The sequence below is a fragment of the Tetrao urogallus genome (genome assembly GCF_951394365.1).
Source record: "Tetrao urogallus genome assembly, chromosome: 1".
In the NCBI taxonomy this organism is placed as follows: Eukaryota; Metazoa; Chordata; class Aves; order Galliformes; family Phasianidae; genus Tetrao; species Tetrao urogallus.
In genome coordinates this window covers 51,432,175-51,450,116 of record NC_136813.1, presented here as the reverse complement: position 1 = coordinate 51,450,116, position 17,942 = coordinate 51,432,175, and the positions used below count along the sequence as shown (strand labels likewise).

Genomic DNA, 17,942 nt, shown 5'->3' with positions numbered 1-17,942 from the left:
AACCAGTAACTCCATCCTCAAACTACACCATATTTTAGCCAAACCCAGAATAGAAAGCAATACACCACAGCAAGCAGAACGTGCCAGGTACGGCTAGTTAGGCTGCAGCCCCTTTTCAGCTGCTCTGTTTCCCACCCCTGCAGCTCTGCTGCACACAGCATTTATAATTACTCCATGTTGTTGCACATGAGAAGAGGGACAGCTATGCCAGAACCCAGCCTCTGAGTAACATATGCCAAAGCCAGAAAAAAAACGGAATTTATGCATTTATTGCCTCCACAATTTTAACTGGTGGTCTATTATTCATGGCCTTCACCACAGTACAACGCAATATGGGTATAAAAAGCGAGGCACAATTTCATCACGTTTGAGAACTGTAACCCGAAATTGCATTTGTGAACTCACCCACAACAGCAGGCTGGTAAGTGAACAGGCTGGCTCATGTGGACAGCTGCTTCCTGTACCATTGGCTGCGCAAGAAGCTTCAGCTCATTCTTTCCAACCAGTCCAAACGATGCCAAGTTTAGAAAGAAATGGAAAACACAAGCTCAAGCCAAAGCAGAGGGTAAATATTCTGCCCCTTCAGTGCAGAACTTCAGCTTACACGATGTGGTAAGCAGACAGGCAAAATGCACTTTGCTGCATTATAAGTAAACGACCGAGAAAGAAAACCAAGCACTACCTGCCTCCTGCAAGAACAACAGCATGAAGACAATCCCCTCAGTGATGCATTTTGACATCATTGCAAGTGATCAGACTGACTTCTTTTAAGGCTTACCAGTGAAGTCAGGGCAGCACACCACACACGCACCGTGCTTTACTCTCAGACATGAAGCACGTTGGCTTGGCTTTGAACTACTCAAAGGTGGCTTTAACAGAAGCTAGCATTCTCCCTGAACATCAGAACAAAGCAAAACAAAAAAACAGCCCTGGATGGAACCGAACATTAATTTCAGTAAACACTCCCTTCCGAGGAAAACCACTGTGAGACACTCATCTCTAGCTGACAAAACAGTACAGAATAAGAGGCAAACAGAAAGAACAGCAGGTGCTTCCTACAACAGAAGTTGCAGCACCAGGGGAATGCAGCACAGCAGAGAGACCAGCTACCTCCCTCAAACCACAGCCAGTGCAAGTGTTCACACCCAGCATGCATCCAGAATTAAATTTGCGCTCTCTCTTTAGCTCTGGGTAACAGTGCCTCTCCATTTGCTTATTCAAGTATGCCCTTAAGTTGAAGGTGCCTCAAGAGTTTTGTAGATTGGTTACCAAAGAATAAAATGCTCCTGTCCACAAGAGCTGAAAAGCCAGGTATTCTTTTTCAGGAGCTGCATACTCTTTTTTTAAACATTTCAACAATACCTGTGTCACTGGACTTCAGTGACCTTTCACTAAACTCGAAAACAGCATGAGTGACTCATCCTTCTGGAGCATGCTCCAGAGTTGTTATGTTAAGGATAAAGCCTTAGTTTTCAACATTGTTTAGTCCTTCACATGTTCTTTTGTAAAACACATCTTTTTAAAATAGTCTTTAACCCAAAAATATTAAGCTTAACTATTGATATTTCTGTAGGATGGACTGGGCAGGATTTATAGCTCGTTGCACCTGAGAGATCTTTAAAATGATTACAAAAAATAAGTATCAGCCAATCTGAAAAGGGAAGTCCAAATGTTTAAAGATATCACCAATCTACATACTGGAAACTATACTAAACCCCACCTTGTGGTTAGGTCATCTGTCACTGACGTGTGCAAATATCTATGCACTACCATAAGCCCATTGAACAGAGACAGATTACATGACTCCAGAGCAGAGCATACTCTTCACAGAAGTTACTCTCAGTACTAGGTGGGGATCACCTGCTGACATTACTCTTACAGTCAGTGAAAAAGGGTGATCCCACAAACAAACCTGATTCTGGCTATGTCTGGGCTGTAGGACTTTGTTGCTTCTGGAACCACGTGCAATCCTGGCAAATTCTTGACTGCATGTCAGGAGGAGATCAAAATACTGTGCCCTTCCTCAACACGTATCTCTTGTCACTTCATTGGCAGAGGAAAAAAAATGGAGGCAAACAGAGGTAACAAGCTCTCCATGGCCTGCTTCAACGTCCTAATGACAGCCTGAGAACTGCCACTGATGACCACTCTGCAGAGAATCTGGAATATCTCCTTCTCCGAATGGCTCTTTTGAAGTTTGGCTCTTTTTTTTGTCCGATTTCTTGACTGACTCCCTTAGCTATTAGCTACTGAGGATATTCCCATCCCACCACAGGTGTCTGTTGGGACACAGTTGATAGATTTTATTCCATTTCAATAATGGCTGAACATTCTTTACAAAGCCTATTTCTGCAAACCTGTTAAATAGGAGAGCCATTATTTTTCAGACATCAAGGCACTGCTGCAGCGTTAGTAAATTACGGTCGGTGCAGATTTAAACAAAGCAAAGTCTTCCAGAGAATCAAACTTCTCACTTCAAACACACACAGTGAGCTCCTGTCACTTTCAGGCTGAATACTACCCCAGCCAATTTAAATAAAACGGGGATTTCCATGAAAATGACTGCAGTCTAAAGAGAATATTTTAGCACTGTGCTTGTTAGAAACTTTCTACAACCAAGATGTGTATTTTTTGTCCTTACCCTTTTGTAAAAATATCAACCCAAAGCAGGCTTCTTCACAACTGAATCAAAGAATGATTTGGGTTGGAAGGGACCTTTAAGATCATGTCATTCCAACCCCCTGCTATAGGCAGGGATACCTCCCTCCAGACCAGGTTGCTCACAGCCCCATCCAACCTGGCCTTTATCACAAACAATTCAGAAAGTATTTTAAAATGATATTTGGTACAATTGCCCGGCTTGGCCACACTGGAAATATTATATCACATATGAGAACTACAAGGTCACAAATCCTGCAAGTTACCTTGTATGCGTATGAAATATTAAAAAGACACTTTTAAGTATTGACCAATAGCAAGCTCAAAACTAGCTAGATTGCGTCACTGCTTCCTGCTGTGAAGAGCTATTTTATAGCATAGCGAGGCTGAGCAGAAAAGAGGAAGTCTAAAGCTTCTACAGACGAGGGACTATGAAACAAACATGGCAGCAGACACTTTGTACTGCACAAAACGTAAGTTACAAACCATTACTTTGCATCAGTAATGTAACTTGGATGTATATGCATAGTGTTAAGATTTACTTCTTTCTTCAGAAGCTGAACACAGGTGTATATTCTGAGACTAATGAACTGAAATCTAATTCTTTAGAGTGCTTAATGCCTTCAAACCATAAGCAGCATTCTCTAAATAATGTTCAAAGCAAAATGAATGTTTGTATAAATAATAGTCCCCTAATCGTTGTTCAGGTTTTTTACAATGAATTCAAAAATATGTCGTAACTAAAGCAGTAAATATGTTATCACTAAATAAAAAAAAAAAAAAACAACCTTGTTTTCATTAAATGAAAAACACAAAACTATCTTGTTGCTTGATCTCTCTATGATCCACTGAAAGCCCTGACCTCCTTGATGAAATGTGAGGAAATGTAAGGGATAGAAGGAGATAAAAAATGTAGGAGGAGAGTTGAGGGTTTGGGAAGAGAGATACACAGAAAATCCTTAGAATGGGATTTACTCATACTAAAACTCTAAAGGAAAATAATTAATTCTAGTTTTGCCCTGAAAGTCTCTGTTCTTGCTCATGAAATCTAGATAGACTTTACAATTCTTGTTAGTTACTAAGAACCTCAGCCATAATTAAAATATAAAACATGTTGACATAACATATGGACCGATGTCAGGTCAATAATTCAAGATTAGCACAGACAGCTGGAAACCAGTTATTCCAGGAGCTATTCAGGAAGTGTTCAGCCTAGAGAAGAGAAGGCTCCAGGGGCACCTGAGAGTGCCTGTCCAGCAAAGGAGGGTGATAAAAAAGAAAGGGACAAACTCTGCTATAATAGTAATAATATATAATATATATATAACATATATAATATATATTATAATATTATAAGTATTATAATTATAATAACATTATATGTTATAATAATAATATATATTATAATATTGTATAATATTATATATATATATTATATAACAATATAATTATATAACAGTCTGCTATAATAGTACAAAGCAAAGGACTAAAAAAGGGGAGATTTAGATTGGGTATGAGGAAGAAGTTTTTTTAAATGAGGGTGGTGAGTCTGCCCAGAGAGGTGGTAGATGCCCCATCCTTGGAGACATTCAAGGATAGGGCTCTGAGCAACCTAGTCCAGCTGTGGATGCCCCTTTCATTGCAGGGGAGTTGGACTAGATGACCTTTAAGGGGTCCTTTTCAACTGAAATGATTCCACAATTTTAAGCGCTTCTATAAACAGAACAAATTAAATGCTCCCATTATGAAAGATAGCAACGCAGGCAAAACTGTCCAATCAGAGATGCATGAAGACCTATTTGGGCTGATCTCAACCTGGAATCCAGGCAGACAAGTACTGACAAGAGAAAAAAAAACAAAAATAACTGAATCATTGTACCCGTGTATAAATGCCGAGAGGCTCTTTTTTTCCCCCAAACATAATTAATTCTTAACTGCATAAATGTCAAATTTCGGATTCTTAAAAAGTAAACTTACAATAAATACATAACATTTGGCAACACTGACTTCTACAACTAAATTTAAGAAAAAAAAAAACACTTTCTGTTAGAGTATGTCCATTCTCTGAAACAATTGGCACCACTTCGAAATAATCTGCAAATAAGCCACACAGCCCCAGTTTTCCAGTTACAAGCTCAAACCAGATTCAGCTTCCTCTCTTCCCATCAACAACAACATGCTAGTTATTACAGAAACAAGACTTGACTAGAAATGACTACAGTTACTGCAAGCCCAAAGGGGAGAGCAAAACCAAAACTAGTGTCCCTTACTAACATTCATCTATAAAAACTGAATTCTTCTACCTGTCTTATATGTTAGTATTCAGTTTACAGACTGGTCAGGATCTGGATATAGGTAGTAATGAACTATGTCATAAACAACCATCAGCAACAGAAAATACAAGGGAAAAAAATTGGATTTTTTTTTTTTAATTAAAGCTTATGAGGACTTTATTCCACAATTTTAAGAATATTTTTAATATTAAACATTGGCATGAGTGTACACAGCCACAAAGCTTTGCTGAAGAACTATTGTGAAATAAAGTTTCTGAATCGTTTCCAACAATGCAAAAAGAACTTACTTAAATGTGTGGGATTTTTTTCTAGCAATATGTGGACAAATTTATGTAACAGTAATAAAACCGGGACAGTACAATAAATATTACTTCAGATGTGCTACAAGCACGTGCTACAATATTTTCTGTCACACATATGCCATCTACCCGAAATAGACACTGGAGGTGTTCAAGGCCAGGTTGTATGGGTTCTAAGCAGCCTGAGCTGGTGGGGGGGCAGCCCTGCCATAACAGGAGAGTTGGGACTGGATGGGCTTTCAGGTCCCTTCCAACCCACACCATTCTGTGATTCTGTGAAATTATGCTGCTGGAGTTAGTCAGATGCTTGTCACAAATTGGAAGATCAGTCAAACAACCAACTCACTCTTTCCTCCTCCTCTTCAGAGAGTTGCCACATGGCTGGGTAAAAGGCCAAACCAGAGAAGCTCCCCCATGCGAAGTCGCAGTGCAATAAAACAGAGAGCCAGGAAAGAGGGGGAAGGGTGGGCTCACAAAAACACCCCTGCAAGTATCAGGCAACACCCGCCTTCTGCAAGGGGCTCCAGAATAAGATGGGGGACAATCTTATCAGTTGAGTCTGCACAATGAAATTTGAGATTTCAGACTCCCAGCTGAAAGAAGGAACAGTGGATGGTTCATTCTGAAGCTCTGGGAATAAAGACTTTATTCAACCCACAGAGCTATTAAGACAGATTTTTAATGTCTTTCATGAGCAACAGCATGCACACACATATTCTTTTGAGATCTACGTAGTTTCCACACCATTAAAATGCAATGTAAATACCTCACTTAGCATATCCAAATGTTACTACATGTCATGCTCACTTCTTTCTTTTCATAACTAGCCAATTTTTTCAGCAGGAACAAGCTGAAGAAATATTCTTTAGAAAATAGCTCTGTTACTACAATTACAGCCATTTCTATCTAATTATCGGCTATTGGAACGCATTCAAAAATAGTTGAGCAATCTTGACTTTCTCATTCCTCTTAAGTAACTGTATATTTAATTAATATAGCTTATCAAAACTATTTCTCATAAATCTGACAGCACATGTACTTTCTTCATGGCACAGTATGTATTCAGTCAGAAAAAGCAACAAAAGTAGCACACCTTTCCCCACCAGACAATACAAAACCCCATTCTACAAAAATTTGCATTTGTTTTTTTAAAGAAAGTTTTCACTTGAAGGAGAATAATCTTCCTCTGTCATCTATTTTCAGGGTTTTAATGGGCGTGCAACAACTATTCCTAAAACCAATTACGATATGATGCTTGAGAATCACTACCCTGAAGAATACAGGATTTCATCACTGGTCTTCTACAGTTTTGTATTCACAGTAGGACTGGTAGTGAATGCCACGGCACTATGGGTTTTCAGCTGCACTACCAAGAAGAGAACCACTATAACCATATACATGATGAATGTGGCATTACTTGACATAGCCTTTATACTTTCCTTGCCTTTTCGGATAATCTACCATGGGAAAGAAACATGGCCTTTTGGAGATATATTCTGTCGGATTATCAGTGCTTTCACTGTATTTTATCCAGCCATTGCTCTGTGGTTGCTTGCTTTCATAAGCGTAGACAGATTTATGGCCATTGTCCAGCCCAAACATATCAAAGAACTGAAAAATACAAAAAAAGCCCTGCTGGCTTGTACGGGGATCTGGATAATGACCCTTGCAACAACTTCCCCATTGCTCTTCCTACGTTCTGATCCAGACAAAGCCTGCAATATCACCACCTGCAAGAAAATGCTCGATATCATCCATTTAAGGGAAGTAAATATGTTGAACTTTTCTCGCTTGATATTTTTCTTTTTGATTCCCTTGCTTATTATGATGGGGTGCTACCTAGTCATTATTTACAATTTTATCCATGGCAAGACTTCCAAGTTGAAGCCTAAGGCCAAAGAGAGATCCATAAGAATCATAGTTACTCTGATTGCTCAAGTACTTGTGTGCTTTGTACCCTTCCACATTTGCTTCGCCCTCATGATGTTAAATGAAGGTACAAGCTACAATCCGTGGGCAGCCTTCACCACCTTTCTCATGAACCTCAGCACTTGCTTGGATGTTATACTGTACTATATTGTTTCTAAACAATTTCAGGCTAGAGTCATCAGTGTCATCCTTTATCGCAATTACCTCCGAAGCGTGCGCAGGAAGAGTTTTCGAACTGCAAGTGTAAGATCACTCAATAATATCAACAGTGAAATGATATAAAAAAAAAAAAAACAACCAAAAAGTAAAAACATTAGAGGGATTCTCTAATGAAAACGAGAGATTATTCTTCCAAATTCCAGAATTTTGGCTCCGCTGGAAAATGTTCTATGCCCGGAAGTAACAGATGTTTGTTGCACTGTAACTATGTGAGAGTACAATGATAATGGCACTTCTGCATGTTTGCTCAACAGCCTTTGTAAATCTGAAATGAACTAAAACTTAGTATCAGTGTTAAACTGCCCACCACTTTTGTCACCTTAACAAATTGTAGCTATCACCAGACAAGAAATAACCATTAGTGTAATAAAGCACTAACACTGAAAAACTGTGATGCAAGGTATCATCTATTGTTCATAATTACACAGCCTAACAATCCTAAACTACTGTATATCCCACTCTTCTAAAATCAGCTTCATTTTCTCCTGACCAATATGTCAGTATGACTTAGAAAGTACAAATATTTCACCAAAATATTTATTTGACACAGATTTCCTTCTAACAGCTTATGCAGACATAGATAAAAAGTCATAAAAAAATCGGTACCTGAAGTGCTCATTAGTTCACTGCGTGATATGTACACTTATTACACTCTACACTTTTTATACAGATGAAAATGCTAAATTTGCTTAGATACTCTAGCAGCTTATGCGTGCCTAGCAGCTGTGTTCCAGCACAAAAACATTGCAGTGTTATTCAAGCTTTAGACTCCTTTTGAATACTCACACATCAGGAGGAATGTATACTTGTAACAACAAAAGACATGCTTTATCTTTATTATTAGATCAGCCTTTTGCTACTTTCAAGAGATACACTAAAAAAGTAAAGCTCTGTAATCTTAGCATGGTGTTCAGCATCTAAACTCTTGCCTCATGAGCTTCTATTACTACCTCAGAGCATGTGACATCTGGAAACTCAAGTCTATATGAGGCTGATGTCTCTTAACCACAAAGGCTCTGCAAGCTCTATGGTTCTACTACAACAGATACACCTCCTGTTATTAATGGCAGAAATGTCAAATACAGATGACACAAAACTCAACCACTAAATACCTTAAAGCTTTAAGAACTTTAAATGCAAACAAATTAAATAATATGCTCAAGCTTTGAAACACACACGTATGAAATACCAGAATGAAATGCATATAACTGCATTTAAAAGTGAACATAAAGATACGAATTAGAGTTAAGCTATCTTTGGCATTTAAGAAAGAAATCAGTACCAACCTGATTTCATTTACAGGTTTATTGAACAAAAATAAATATGGTGCTAATTTGTGCACTGTAAGCCACTTCTCAGTCATGCTGACAATGGATCTGGCGCTAACAGAAAGGAAAATCATCGTCAGGTGGATAAATTTTAAGAACCTTAGCCTCAGATCACAATTAGAAAATGAGTGTTAGAAAATATTTCTACCACAAAACATTTACACTGGAGTTCAAAAGGATTATACTTAATTTAAAAGGTTACATGAAGAAAGGCTTTTAAATTCAAACCTACACAAAATATTCCCTTAAAATCCTATCTAAAATAACACTAGGAGCTACTTACAAACCAGAAGGCAAGCTGTTGATGGTGATGCCAAATACATACTGAGCAGCTTCTACAAGGAGAAGATCAAACAAAGCTGACAGCATCCAAGCACCCAGTAGAAAGGACTAGAAAGAAAAAGGTTAATTTTAATTCAATTGCTTAAAAATAAGATTTTAATATATCTCTTAAATAAGAAAATCACTACACTAGTTCAGTCAAGACAAATATAATATTTAGCACAGCATAAATTCAGATGTAAATGTTTAAATGCTGAAGAATGAAAAAGAGTTTGATTCGTTACCAAAAATAAATTCTGTGGATGCAGTAACTTTCAACTGCTACAGATGCAAACTTAGAATAACCCACTGATTGCAAGATGAACTTAAATTCTGACTTACAGAAACCCAAATCACTTCAAAACTCTTAAATGTATATTTCTATATGGAATATTAGTAATAAAAACTACAATATTAATCTAAGACTACAAGATTCAAAACAGTGTAGAAAGTAATTTCTGATAAAAGGAGAAAAGCAACTCTAGAACTTACTGAAAATTTTCTGCTGCCGTATCTTCTTTCAAATATTCTGAAGTTGTAAATGAGCAGGCTGCTGCAGAATGTGTCTTTCAGATCAAGGCATATCACTCTCCCACATACAAGTCTCCAAATCTAGAAGGTTGAAGATTGTTACATTAAGTCTCTCTACCCTCACAGAAATTCTTCAGAGCACTTGTGCTCAGAGTGAAGGAATATAAGACTAAACTCAGACAGCAGGAAGGCAGTATGGCATTAAAAGAGGGAAATAAAGAACTAGAATTCTATAGAGATTTCAAGAAGACTGTTTAAAAATGTTTTCAAACAAGAAGTCTATCTATTAAAACAGATCTACAATTTAAATCAAGTCAACCCCTATTTCCATGATCCTAGTTCGTGTTTACAAATAAAAATGGAAACATTAACCCTAGTAAATTGTATAGATTATCAAAAAATTATTTTTAAGTGACCTCCAGAGACCATCTAAACCAGTGTACTGCTCAAAGTACGTTTAATCAGTTCAGTCTGCTTGCAACCATGTCCAGTCAAGACTTGAACATCCACAAAAAATGGAAGCTCCACAACCTCCCTAGGCATCTTGTTGCAGCACTTGGCCAATCTCATAGATAAGAAAAATAAACCAAGTGTTTTTATCTAGGCAGAAGTTCCTAAGTTCCAACTTTTGTTGTTACCTCTTGTTCTAATCAAAGTGCACTTCCAAGCAGAGTCTGGCTCCAGCTCTTCTGTAGTTATTTATCAGGTATTTTGCAGACAGGACTAAGGTATCTCCTCTCCACCTTCTTTTCTCAAGGCTTTTCACCAAGTTCTCTCCTTGTATACCACATGCTCTAACCCTCTGTCATTCTTGGTGGACCCACTCCAGTGGGGTTCCTGAGTTCCTTGCACTGATGATCCCAGAACAGGGTACTTGTGAGACCACACTGAGCACTGTGCCAGCTAGCAGGGAAGGATGGCTTGCCTGGATCTACTGCCACACTGTCACTAACACAGCCCAGGAAGTGGTTGGTGTTCTTGGATGCATGAGCACACTGCTTACTCCTGTTTAACTTGTTGTCCACCAAGATCTGTAGGTCTCCTCTACAGATCTGCTTCCTAAGCACTTGCTCTCCAGTCTGCACTCTTACTGCCTGGAGTTATTCTGTCCCAGAGAAGGACTTTCTACTTCACAAAGCTCCCATTTCTTCAGTTTTCCATGGTCTTTCTCAACAGCAGCCCTGTCTTCCGGCATATTGCCCACACCCCAAAACTGGGGTCACCCACTAATTTGCTGAGAGTTTAGTTCTTGCTGTCATTCAGGTGGTTAATGAAGTCACTAAACAGTACTGGTTCCAGTACTGAACCCTGAGAAGCCCTCCCTAATTACTTCCTGACAGGTTGACTTTGTACCAGTAACCACAACACCAATTTTCCATCGATCTATTAATCCATTTATTCAGTATATACCTCACCAATTTGGCACAAAATTAAGGACACTATGGGAGATGGGTTAAAAGCCTTCCTAAAGTCAAGGTATACAAAATCCACTGATTTCTCCTTATTCACAGTACCACATGCCTCACAGAAAGTAATCATTTGGTCAGGCACTGCTTCATAGAAATAAAGAACTGTGGAGATGAGACTGTCCAGTCCAACACACTTGTTCTAAACATAGTCAGCTAGAGGGGTATGTTAATTGGCCATCTCCAGACTGGTTTTGAATACCTCCAAGGATAGAGACTATGCAACTTGTTTGGGAAACCTGCTCCTCCATTCTATCAGACTTACCTTAAAATACATTTCTCTTTAAGTGAAATTCATTGTATTTCAATGAATCATCTCTTGTTATGTAAATAAACAGCACTGAGAAGAATCTGGCACCCTCATCATTATTACTCCTTCTCCCATTAGGTATTCACACATACTGGAAAATCCACCCTAAGCCTCTTCTTCAGGCTAAGCAATCCCAGTCTCTCCTTGTACATTAAATGATCCAGCTCCTGGCTATACCCATGTACCCAGTTCTATCTTATAATCACAAACCTAGAACAAAGGACAGCACTCTGGATGTGGCTTCACCAGGGCTGAGTAGAAGGGAAGGACAGTCCCACTCAAACTCCTTGTGATGGATATTATACTCCATAGGTGTCTTCCAAGTTTGTTCTCCTACAACTCCCTGCAACTGGTCTTATTCCCTCCTCTCAGGACCCTGAATTCCATCAGGAAATTCATGGTCACTGCAACCAAGGATGTACCTGTTCTTCACACATCCCCAGTCAGACCTTTCTTGGTTTTAAGTAAGAGATCCGGTCAAAACAATTTCCCTCTTCACCTCCTTGAATATCTGTGCTAGGAATTTGTCACCAAAGCACTTCAGAAACCTCCTTCAGAAACTCCGCTGTATTGGCCCCCGCAAGCACCTATCAGCATAGTTAAATCCCTCCATGAGAGCCAGGGCCTGAAAATGTAAGGCTTCTTTCAATTGTCTGAAGTCCTCATCTACTTCATAGTCACAGGGTCAGTCTGTAACAAAGTTACAGACCGCAAAGTTGCCTGTGCTAGTCTGCCCCCTAATCCTGACCCACAAATTTTCAACTTCCCCCATCATCCGTCAGTTCTGCACAGTCCCAGTCCTCTTTTGCACTCCTTGCCTACCTGGCCTATTCTTCCTAAAGAGCCTGCACCTGCCTGTTGCAACACTCTCGTCACATCTCCAGGACTACAGTGAGATTATGGCACATTAAAGGTAACACAGCTCTCGTACTTGACAAGATCACAAAGTGCAACAACATGCAGAATCACCAGCTAGGCCTAATAATTTTTAAGGCTTGTAGATGAGGAACAGCAGTTCTCTTCAACAGAAAAATTTCAGTTTCTCATAATTCACTATAGCAGAAGGTACAGTGTGACATTTATGTCCTCTGTCCTTAAAATAAATGGTAGGTTATCAACAGTAGCTGATCACAATAGTCTTGTCCAACCTCAAAAAAATTAAGCACAAGAGGATAACTGACATTCATATCAGAACACCTCTATTGCTATTTGGGTTAAGTAACACTTTGCTCAAAGCAAGCTTCCCAACTGCAAGGAGAGATGACACAAACAATCATTTCCCAGGCAAAAGAAAGAAGTGAAAGGCTTATGTTGACAGTTTCAGATCAAGTTTTTCTCGCTTCAAACAAAAAGCAGGTAATGGCCTGCTACACTCTGCTGCAGACTACTAGGGTAACTTAAAAGCTAAGAGCAAGCTGGTCTACAGCAGTAAACAAAGGTAAAGAATCAGAAGAGAAAAAGAAAGGAAAAAATGCACAGAAGAGAGTCTCTTGCTGTCTCTTTCCACAAAAAATTGACTGATCCTTACCTGAAAATCCTCTTTTATAGCTTGTAGGTTATACACAAAGAACTTCTGATAATGTTGGAAGAGCAGAGTCAACAGAATCGAGATGGCACTTGGGACTAATAACAGACTCTTTGACAAAGGTGCTTTATCTTAAAGAGAAAATAAACAGAAAAACACTTTAGAGGAAAATCTCTTCCATTTAAACAGTGCCATATTTAGACAGGCGATCAGCAAACAATAGTGCATCATCTCAGTTTTATCTAATCAACTTCCCTTGCAAATAGATAGTAAAAACACCTCAACCCGAGGAAGTCTTCGGAGATACTAATGACAATTAAATATTCATTAGACATCTCGTCTTCAACATTCTCTCATGAAATTAATTGTTTGGTTATAATTATTCAAAGCTCTCCATACCTACGGAGATCACCTCTCCCACACAGCTCTCCTAACACTCAATGATGTTTCAGGAAACAAAACAATTACTTGTTACTAGCAAAATAGTCATGTAAATGGACTTCAAACAAATACAGTTATTTCTTTTGTGTTTGAGATCAACCTTTATTCTCATGGCCATGAATAAATGTTGTGAATAAATTTCCTTTCTCTTCACCATGCTTGGATCCACCATTCAAGGAGGAACGTTTAAGCTAGCTTACACAACATTCATCCTCCTTCCATTCAAACACTGTAACTATTAACAAAGAAATTAATAAAACTGCACGTGTGAAATCATAACTTCTTCCCCTCTAAGAGCAGGAATTTCAAAAACAACATTCCAAAGAAAGCATGCAGACAACAGTGAACACCTTCAATGCGCATTTACTAAAATCCATCAAGTGGAACATCCAGCACAAGTATATGCAGCAATTCATCCTAAGCACTTGGTGCAGCTGCTGCAAAAAAATCAGGCATTGATACAGCCATTCAAACCAGTATAAAATCTCTGAAATACCACTCTATGACTTCTCCCTTTTTCACAGCTGCAATTTTTATCATATTTACTTCTTTCCCAGCACCCCAGTTATAACACAGAATCCACTCATCTATGCATCTGCATTTTTGCAGGGTACTACCACAAAACACGTAGCTCCGCTGTCGCTATTCTTAGATAACAAAAGGAAAAACATGATTAAAACTACTAAAGGGAAGTAAACACAGTGATCACTTAGCACATAATCCAGATAAACCATCATAAATGATTCAGTCAACAACATCTGCCACGTACCAGAAGACTGAACTGCCAGAAAAGGAAGATGATAATAAGCACCAAAGCCAAGATTTTAATCATAGTACAATCTCACTACCATCAAAAATAGGTTATTACTGAGTAATCGAAGCAGGATCCTCACCCAAGTGCTAAATGATAGCTTCAGGAACTTTCCCTATCAACTGTCTGCAGTTCACACCACCTTGAGATTCTCAGTCTTCTGTCACTCACCAGGTGGGGGAAACATCTTCCGATGTGCACTGTATCATCTACTTGTGCTTATAATTATTATTTCAGATCCCAACTGTATTTTTGAGTTCAGCACTTACAGACTCACTTTCCTTACTCCATTTAAATAATCAATGCCTTGGAAGTACTACCCTTCTGGAGAAATTAAGCAGTGACTTGGAACAACACAGGCTCTACTCCTACAAACAGATTTTCTTCGGGAATTGGATCAGGAGAGTGGCAACCTCTGGTCATTGTTTTTCAGGTTTTTTTAGTACAGGAAAATTATCCAGCTTTCAATTTACCCACTTGTTTTTATTTCTCTAGTAACAAGGTTTTCTATAGTCTTTAGATGTCACTTTTTCAATTATTCATTCAACTGATTCATTTTAATGCTTAAAAAAAGAAAGAAAAAAAAAAAGCCAGCATTCCATTAGTAAACCTAACTTAGATAATATGAAAAGGTCAGTTTTATAACCAGAATACAAGAGAAAGCTGAAAGCAAAGACTAATCAGACGCATTATAGTAGTCACAATGGTAGACATTCCTGAGCCAAAGTTTGATAACACTTGGCATTTCACATTATTGAAGGAGTTTAAACACATTTTACAGGAACTCTTTAATCCCACGATGTACACCTAACAATCCTGTTACCATAAAAAACACAGTAAGCAAATCACTAGATATCTCTCCATACCTTTATATTCCTACACAGGTTTTATACCTGTTTTCAGATTTCATTGTAATTTTCCATGCCATTAGATCATGATTAGAATCATAGAATCCCTAAGGGGGAAGAGACCTCCAAGATCATCCATTCACGTACCACCAATGTTGCCCACTACACCACGTCCCTCAGTACAACATCTAACTGTTCCTTGAACACTTCCAGGGTCAGTGACTCAACCATCTCCCCGGGCAGCCCATTCCAGTGCCTAGCATTGCTTTACAGTTAATACACAAAGTTCATTTCTAATTTGTGTGTGTTCAAAAATCACCCACAGAACACCATCCAAAAGTACAAACATGTCATTTTACCACAGTCTCCCTTTTAGCTTTCAGATGAGACACTTTAAACCCTATTACAAAGGATAGAACTTAATTTTTAAGCCCGTCACCTGGTGAAAAACCACATAAGTAACCAAGCCATTACTGTGACAGCTCCCCACAAGGAAAGTCACATGAGTAACGGAAACTTCTACTCTCAAGTTTCTCAAAATGTCATCCTACTTGAGAAGCGTATTCCTGGCCAGTTAAATGAAGAAAGATTAACTATTTCTGATGAACAACACAACTTCCAAAACACTTGTTTTCAAGTGTTTCTGGTACACCCAGTATAAGCCAGTAGTTTGCCTTACCATTCAACACCATACAGATCCTTACCAAGGACTGCTGCTGTGAGGCCACCAGTGAGAGAACCCCCCTGCTGCTGCCAGTACCATCTGCATCTACCTGTAAGACCAAAAACAACTCAAGAGGCCAGATACTGCACAACTAGGCATTCTGACATCCAGATTAAATGCCTTGATTAGAATGGAAAGGTAACACTCAGGAAGCAGAATTCTGGTCTGATAGATCTGCAACACCATGCGGGATGCAAACATGTCCTGCCAGTCCCCATGGTATTGCTGTCTACAGGCAGCACTAACATCTATGTGCACAGGGAGGAAAACACACCTCCGTTCCTCCGTGTCATGTAAAGAATGTAGAATGAAAGGATAAACTCTCATTTTGACCCTGAAAAGCTAAAATGTACCAAATATTATCTTCAAAGATCTCAGAATTTATTTGCAATCCCAAAGCACTTTTTAAGTGACGATTCATCCAAGCAACAGGCAATAACAGCATAATTGCTGCAACAGACAGATGAGTGAACAGAGCAATTCTGTAACACTGGTGAAGCATGCCAAAACCACAATGAAAAACACAGAACCAGCCTTCACTGCAGATCTTTGCTTCTCTCTGGTGCACTGGAGAAGTTCTCACCAAAACTACCCCCATACATTCCCAGAAGCATCGCAGCCTACCACTTTCTTGGTGACACTGCCACATTCAAAGGACAGAACTGAGGAACAAGAGGTTTCCCTGGAGACTTTCAAAGCAAGGCTGGATCAGGCCCTGGGCTACCCGATCTAGCTGTGGTGTCCCTATTCGTTGCAAGGGAGTTAAACTAGACAGCCTTCAAAGGTGCCTTCCAACTCCAAGGATTTCATGATCTCTCACAGAGGGGGAGGCTGATGGCACAAGCTGTTGCAGCTTCAGAAGCCACCACTGCATTAAGAAGAACACGAGAGCTGCAGTAGCAGAGTTTTTGAAATGTTTTTCTGTTCCTTGCCTGTTCAGCACTCATCGGTGAGGAGATGCAGCAGCTGAGAATACCAAAAGAGGCAGCAAGACTAACCTGCTGCTCAAGAATGATTTTTCAGGGAACAGCTTCACCCCTTAGACTGCTATTGCGGGCCCAAGACTCAAGTGTTGACTTGTGAGAGGATCTCACTGCAAACCCCAGCTGACAGGCCATGGCTGCAGAAGCTCAGGTTAGCTCAGGACATTTCTCTGCAGATCCCAAGTGAACACACACCAGAGCTGCAGAAGAAACATGATCTATAATGGCTTTTTAAACTGTCACCTGGAAACATCCCCAGATGAACTGCCTGAGGCAGCCTCATCACTTCCATACAGACAAATTAACTGTTGGGGACCACGACAACGGCATGAAGTACACATGAACTATCTAATAATGCCTATACACATTAATACACATGAGATACATGAGTCTTTCAAACCATAACTGATGGACATCCGAACGCACAGTTTCTCCTATATCAAGTGCGCTGGCAGAGTCAGTAATCTGTGGGGCTTTTTTTCATTTTTTCCTGCCTTCAGCTGTCATTCAGCTATTCATCCACTGCGTTTCATGATCTGAACAAGAACCAGCAGCATATCCACTTGCCTAAAGTGGCATTTCAAAACAGAGTTTTCAAGGAGTCTTACTTCTCTCCCTTCAGATGCAAGTCTGCTAGCACACCACACAGAAATACCATTAAGAGCATGAACGATTCATTTTGAGTACTAGGAAACCTTGCTTATCCTTTATCGTAATGGTTGTTGAAGCTCACTATCTGAATTAATATCCAAATAGTTTTTAAGTGTTTACCAGACACCACGTGCTTCTGGGAAACCGGAATAATCGTATCAGATCTGAGGATCTGAGGTCTAAAGCCTGTTCTTTGCTATCATGGTGCACTGGGTCTTGAACAGCAGCTGAAAGCAAATCAGAGCATGCTGTGGAGGGAGGACAACACGAGATACTGACACGTGTAATGCTGCTGGAGGAAGGAGGAAGATGTCACAAGCCGGCACACCAGCTGTGAGGACTGAACTCTTCCAAGTGATCACTTTTTAGGTCAGTTGATCCAGTAATTATTTTTCCAGTGCCTCATCCTTTGGAATAGAACATGCAACACGAGAGGACCCTGCAAAAATACTGGAGTTATTGCTGCAAGGATGATATGACTGAATGACATATCCTTGCTCACAAAAGTATCTCCTGCCCCTAGGCACGCAGCACAGGCACAGGAAGGGGATGTTCTGCTCAGACTGCCTCATCACAGCGTACTCTGGTGGTTAATCAGCATGAT

General features: G+C 39.5%; 2 protein-coding genes across 2 annotated transcripts in view; one reads left to right on the top strand and one right to left on the bottom strand.

Annotated features, from left to right (window-relative positions):
• The window catches only part of UBAC2 (UBA domain containing 2), a gene marked incomplete at both ends in the record, with an annotated part of 92,491 nt that overhangs the window by 71,732 nt on the left and 2,817 nt on the right, over window positions 1–17,942 (bottom strand). The window contains 3 exons of the mRNA XM_079549841.1: window positions 9,011–9,117; window positions 9,541–9,660; window positions 12,884–13,011. Coding sequence (XP_079405967.1) covers window positions 9,011–9,117; window positions 9,541–9,660; window positions 12,884–13,011 — 355 coding nt within the window. The remainder of the gene's footprint in view (window positions 1–9,010; window positions 9,118–9,540; window positions 9,661–12,883; window positions 13,012–17,942) is intronic.
• GPR18 (G protein-coupled receptor 18) lies at window positions 6,500–7,462 on the top strand (the record flags this gene model as incomplete). The annotated part of the gene is made up of 1 exon (XM_079543285.1): window positions 6,500–7,462. The coding sequence occupies one exon, from the start codon at window positions 6,500–6,502 to the stop codon at window positions 7,460–7,462; it is 963 nt and encodes a 320-aa protein (XP_079399411.1).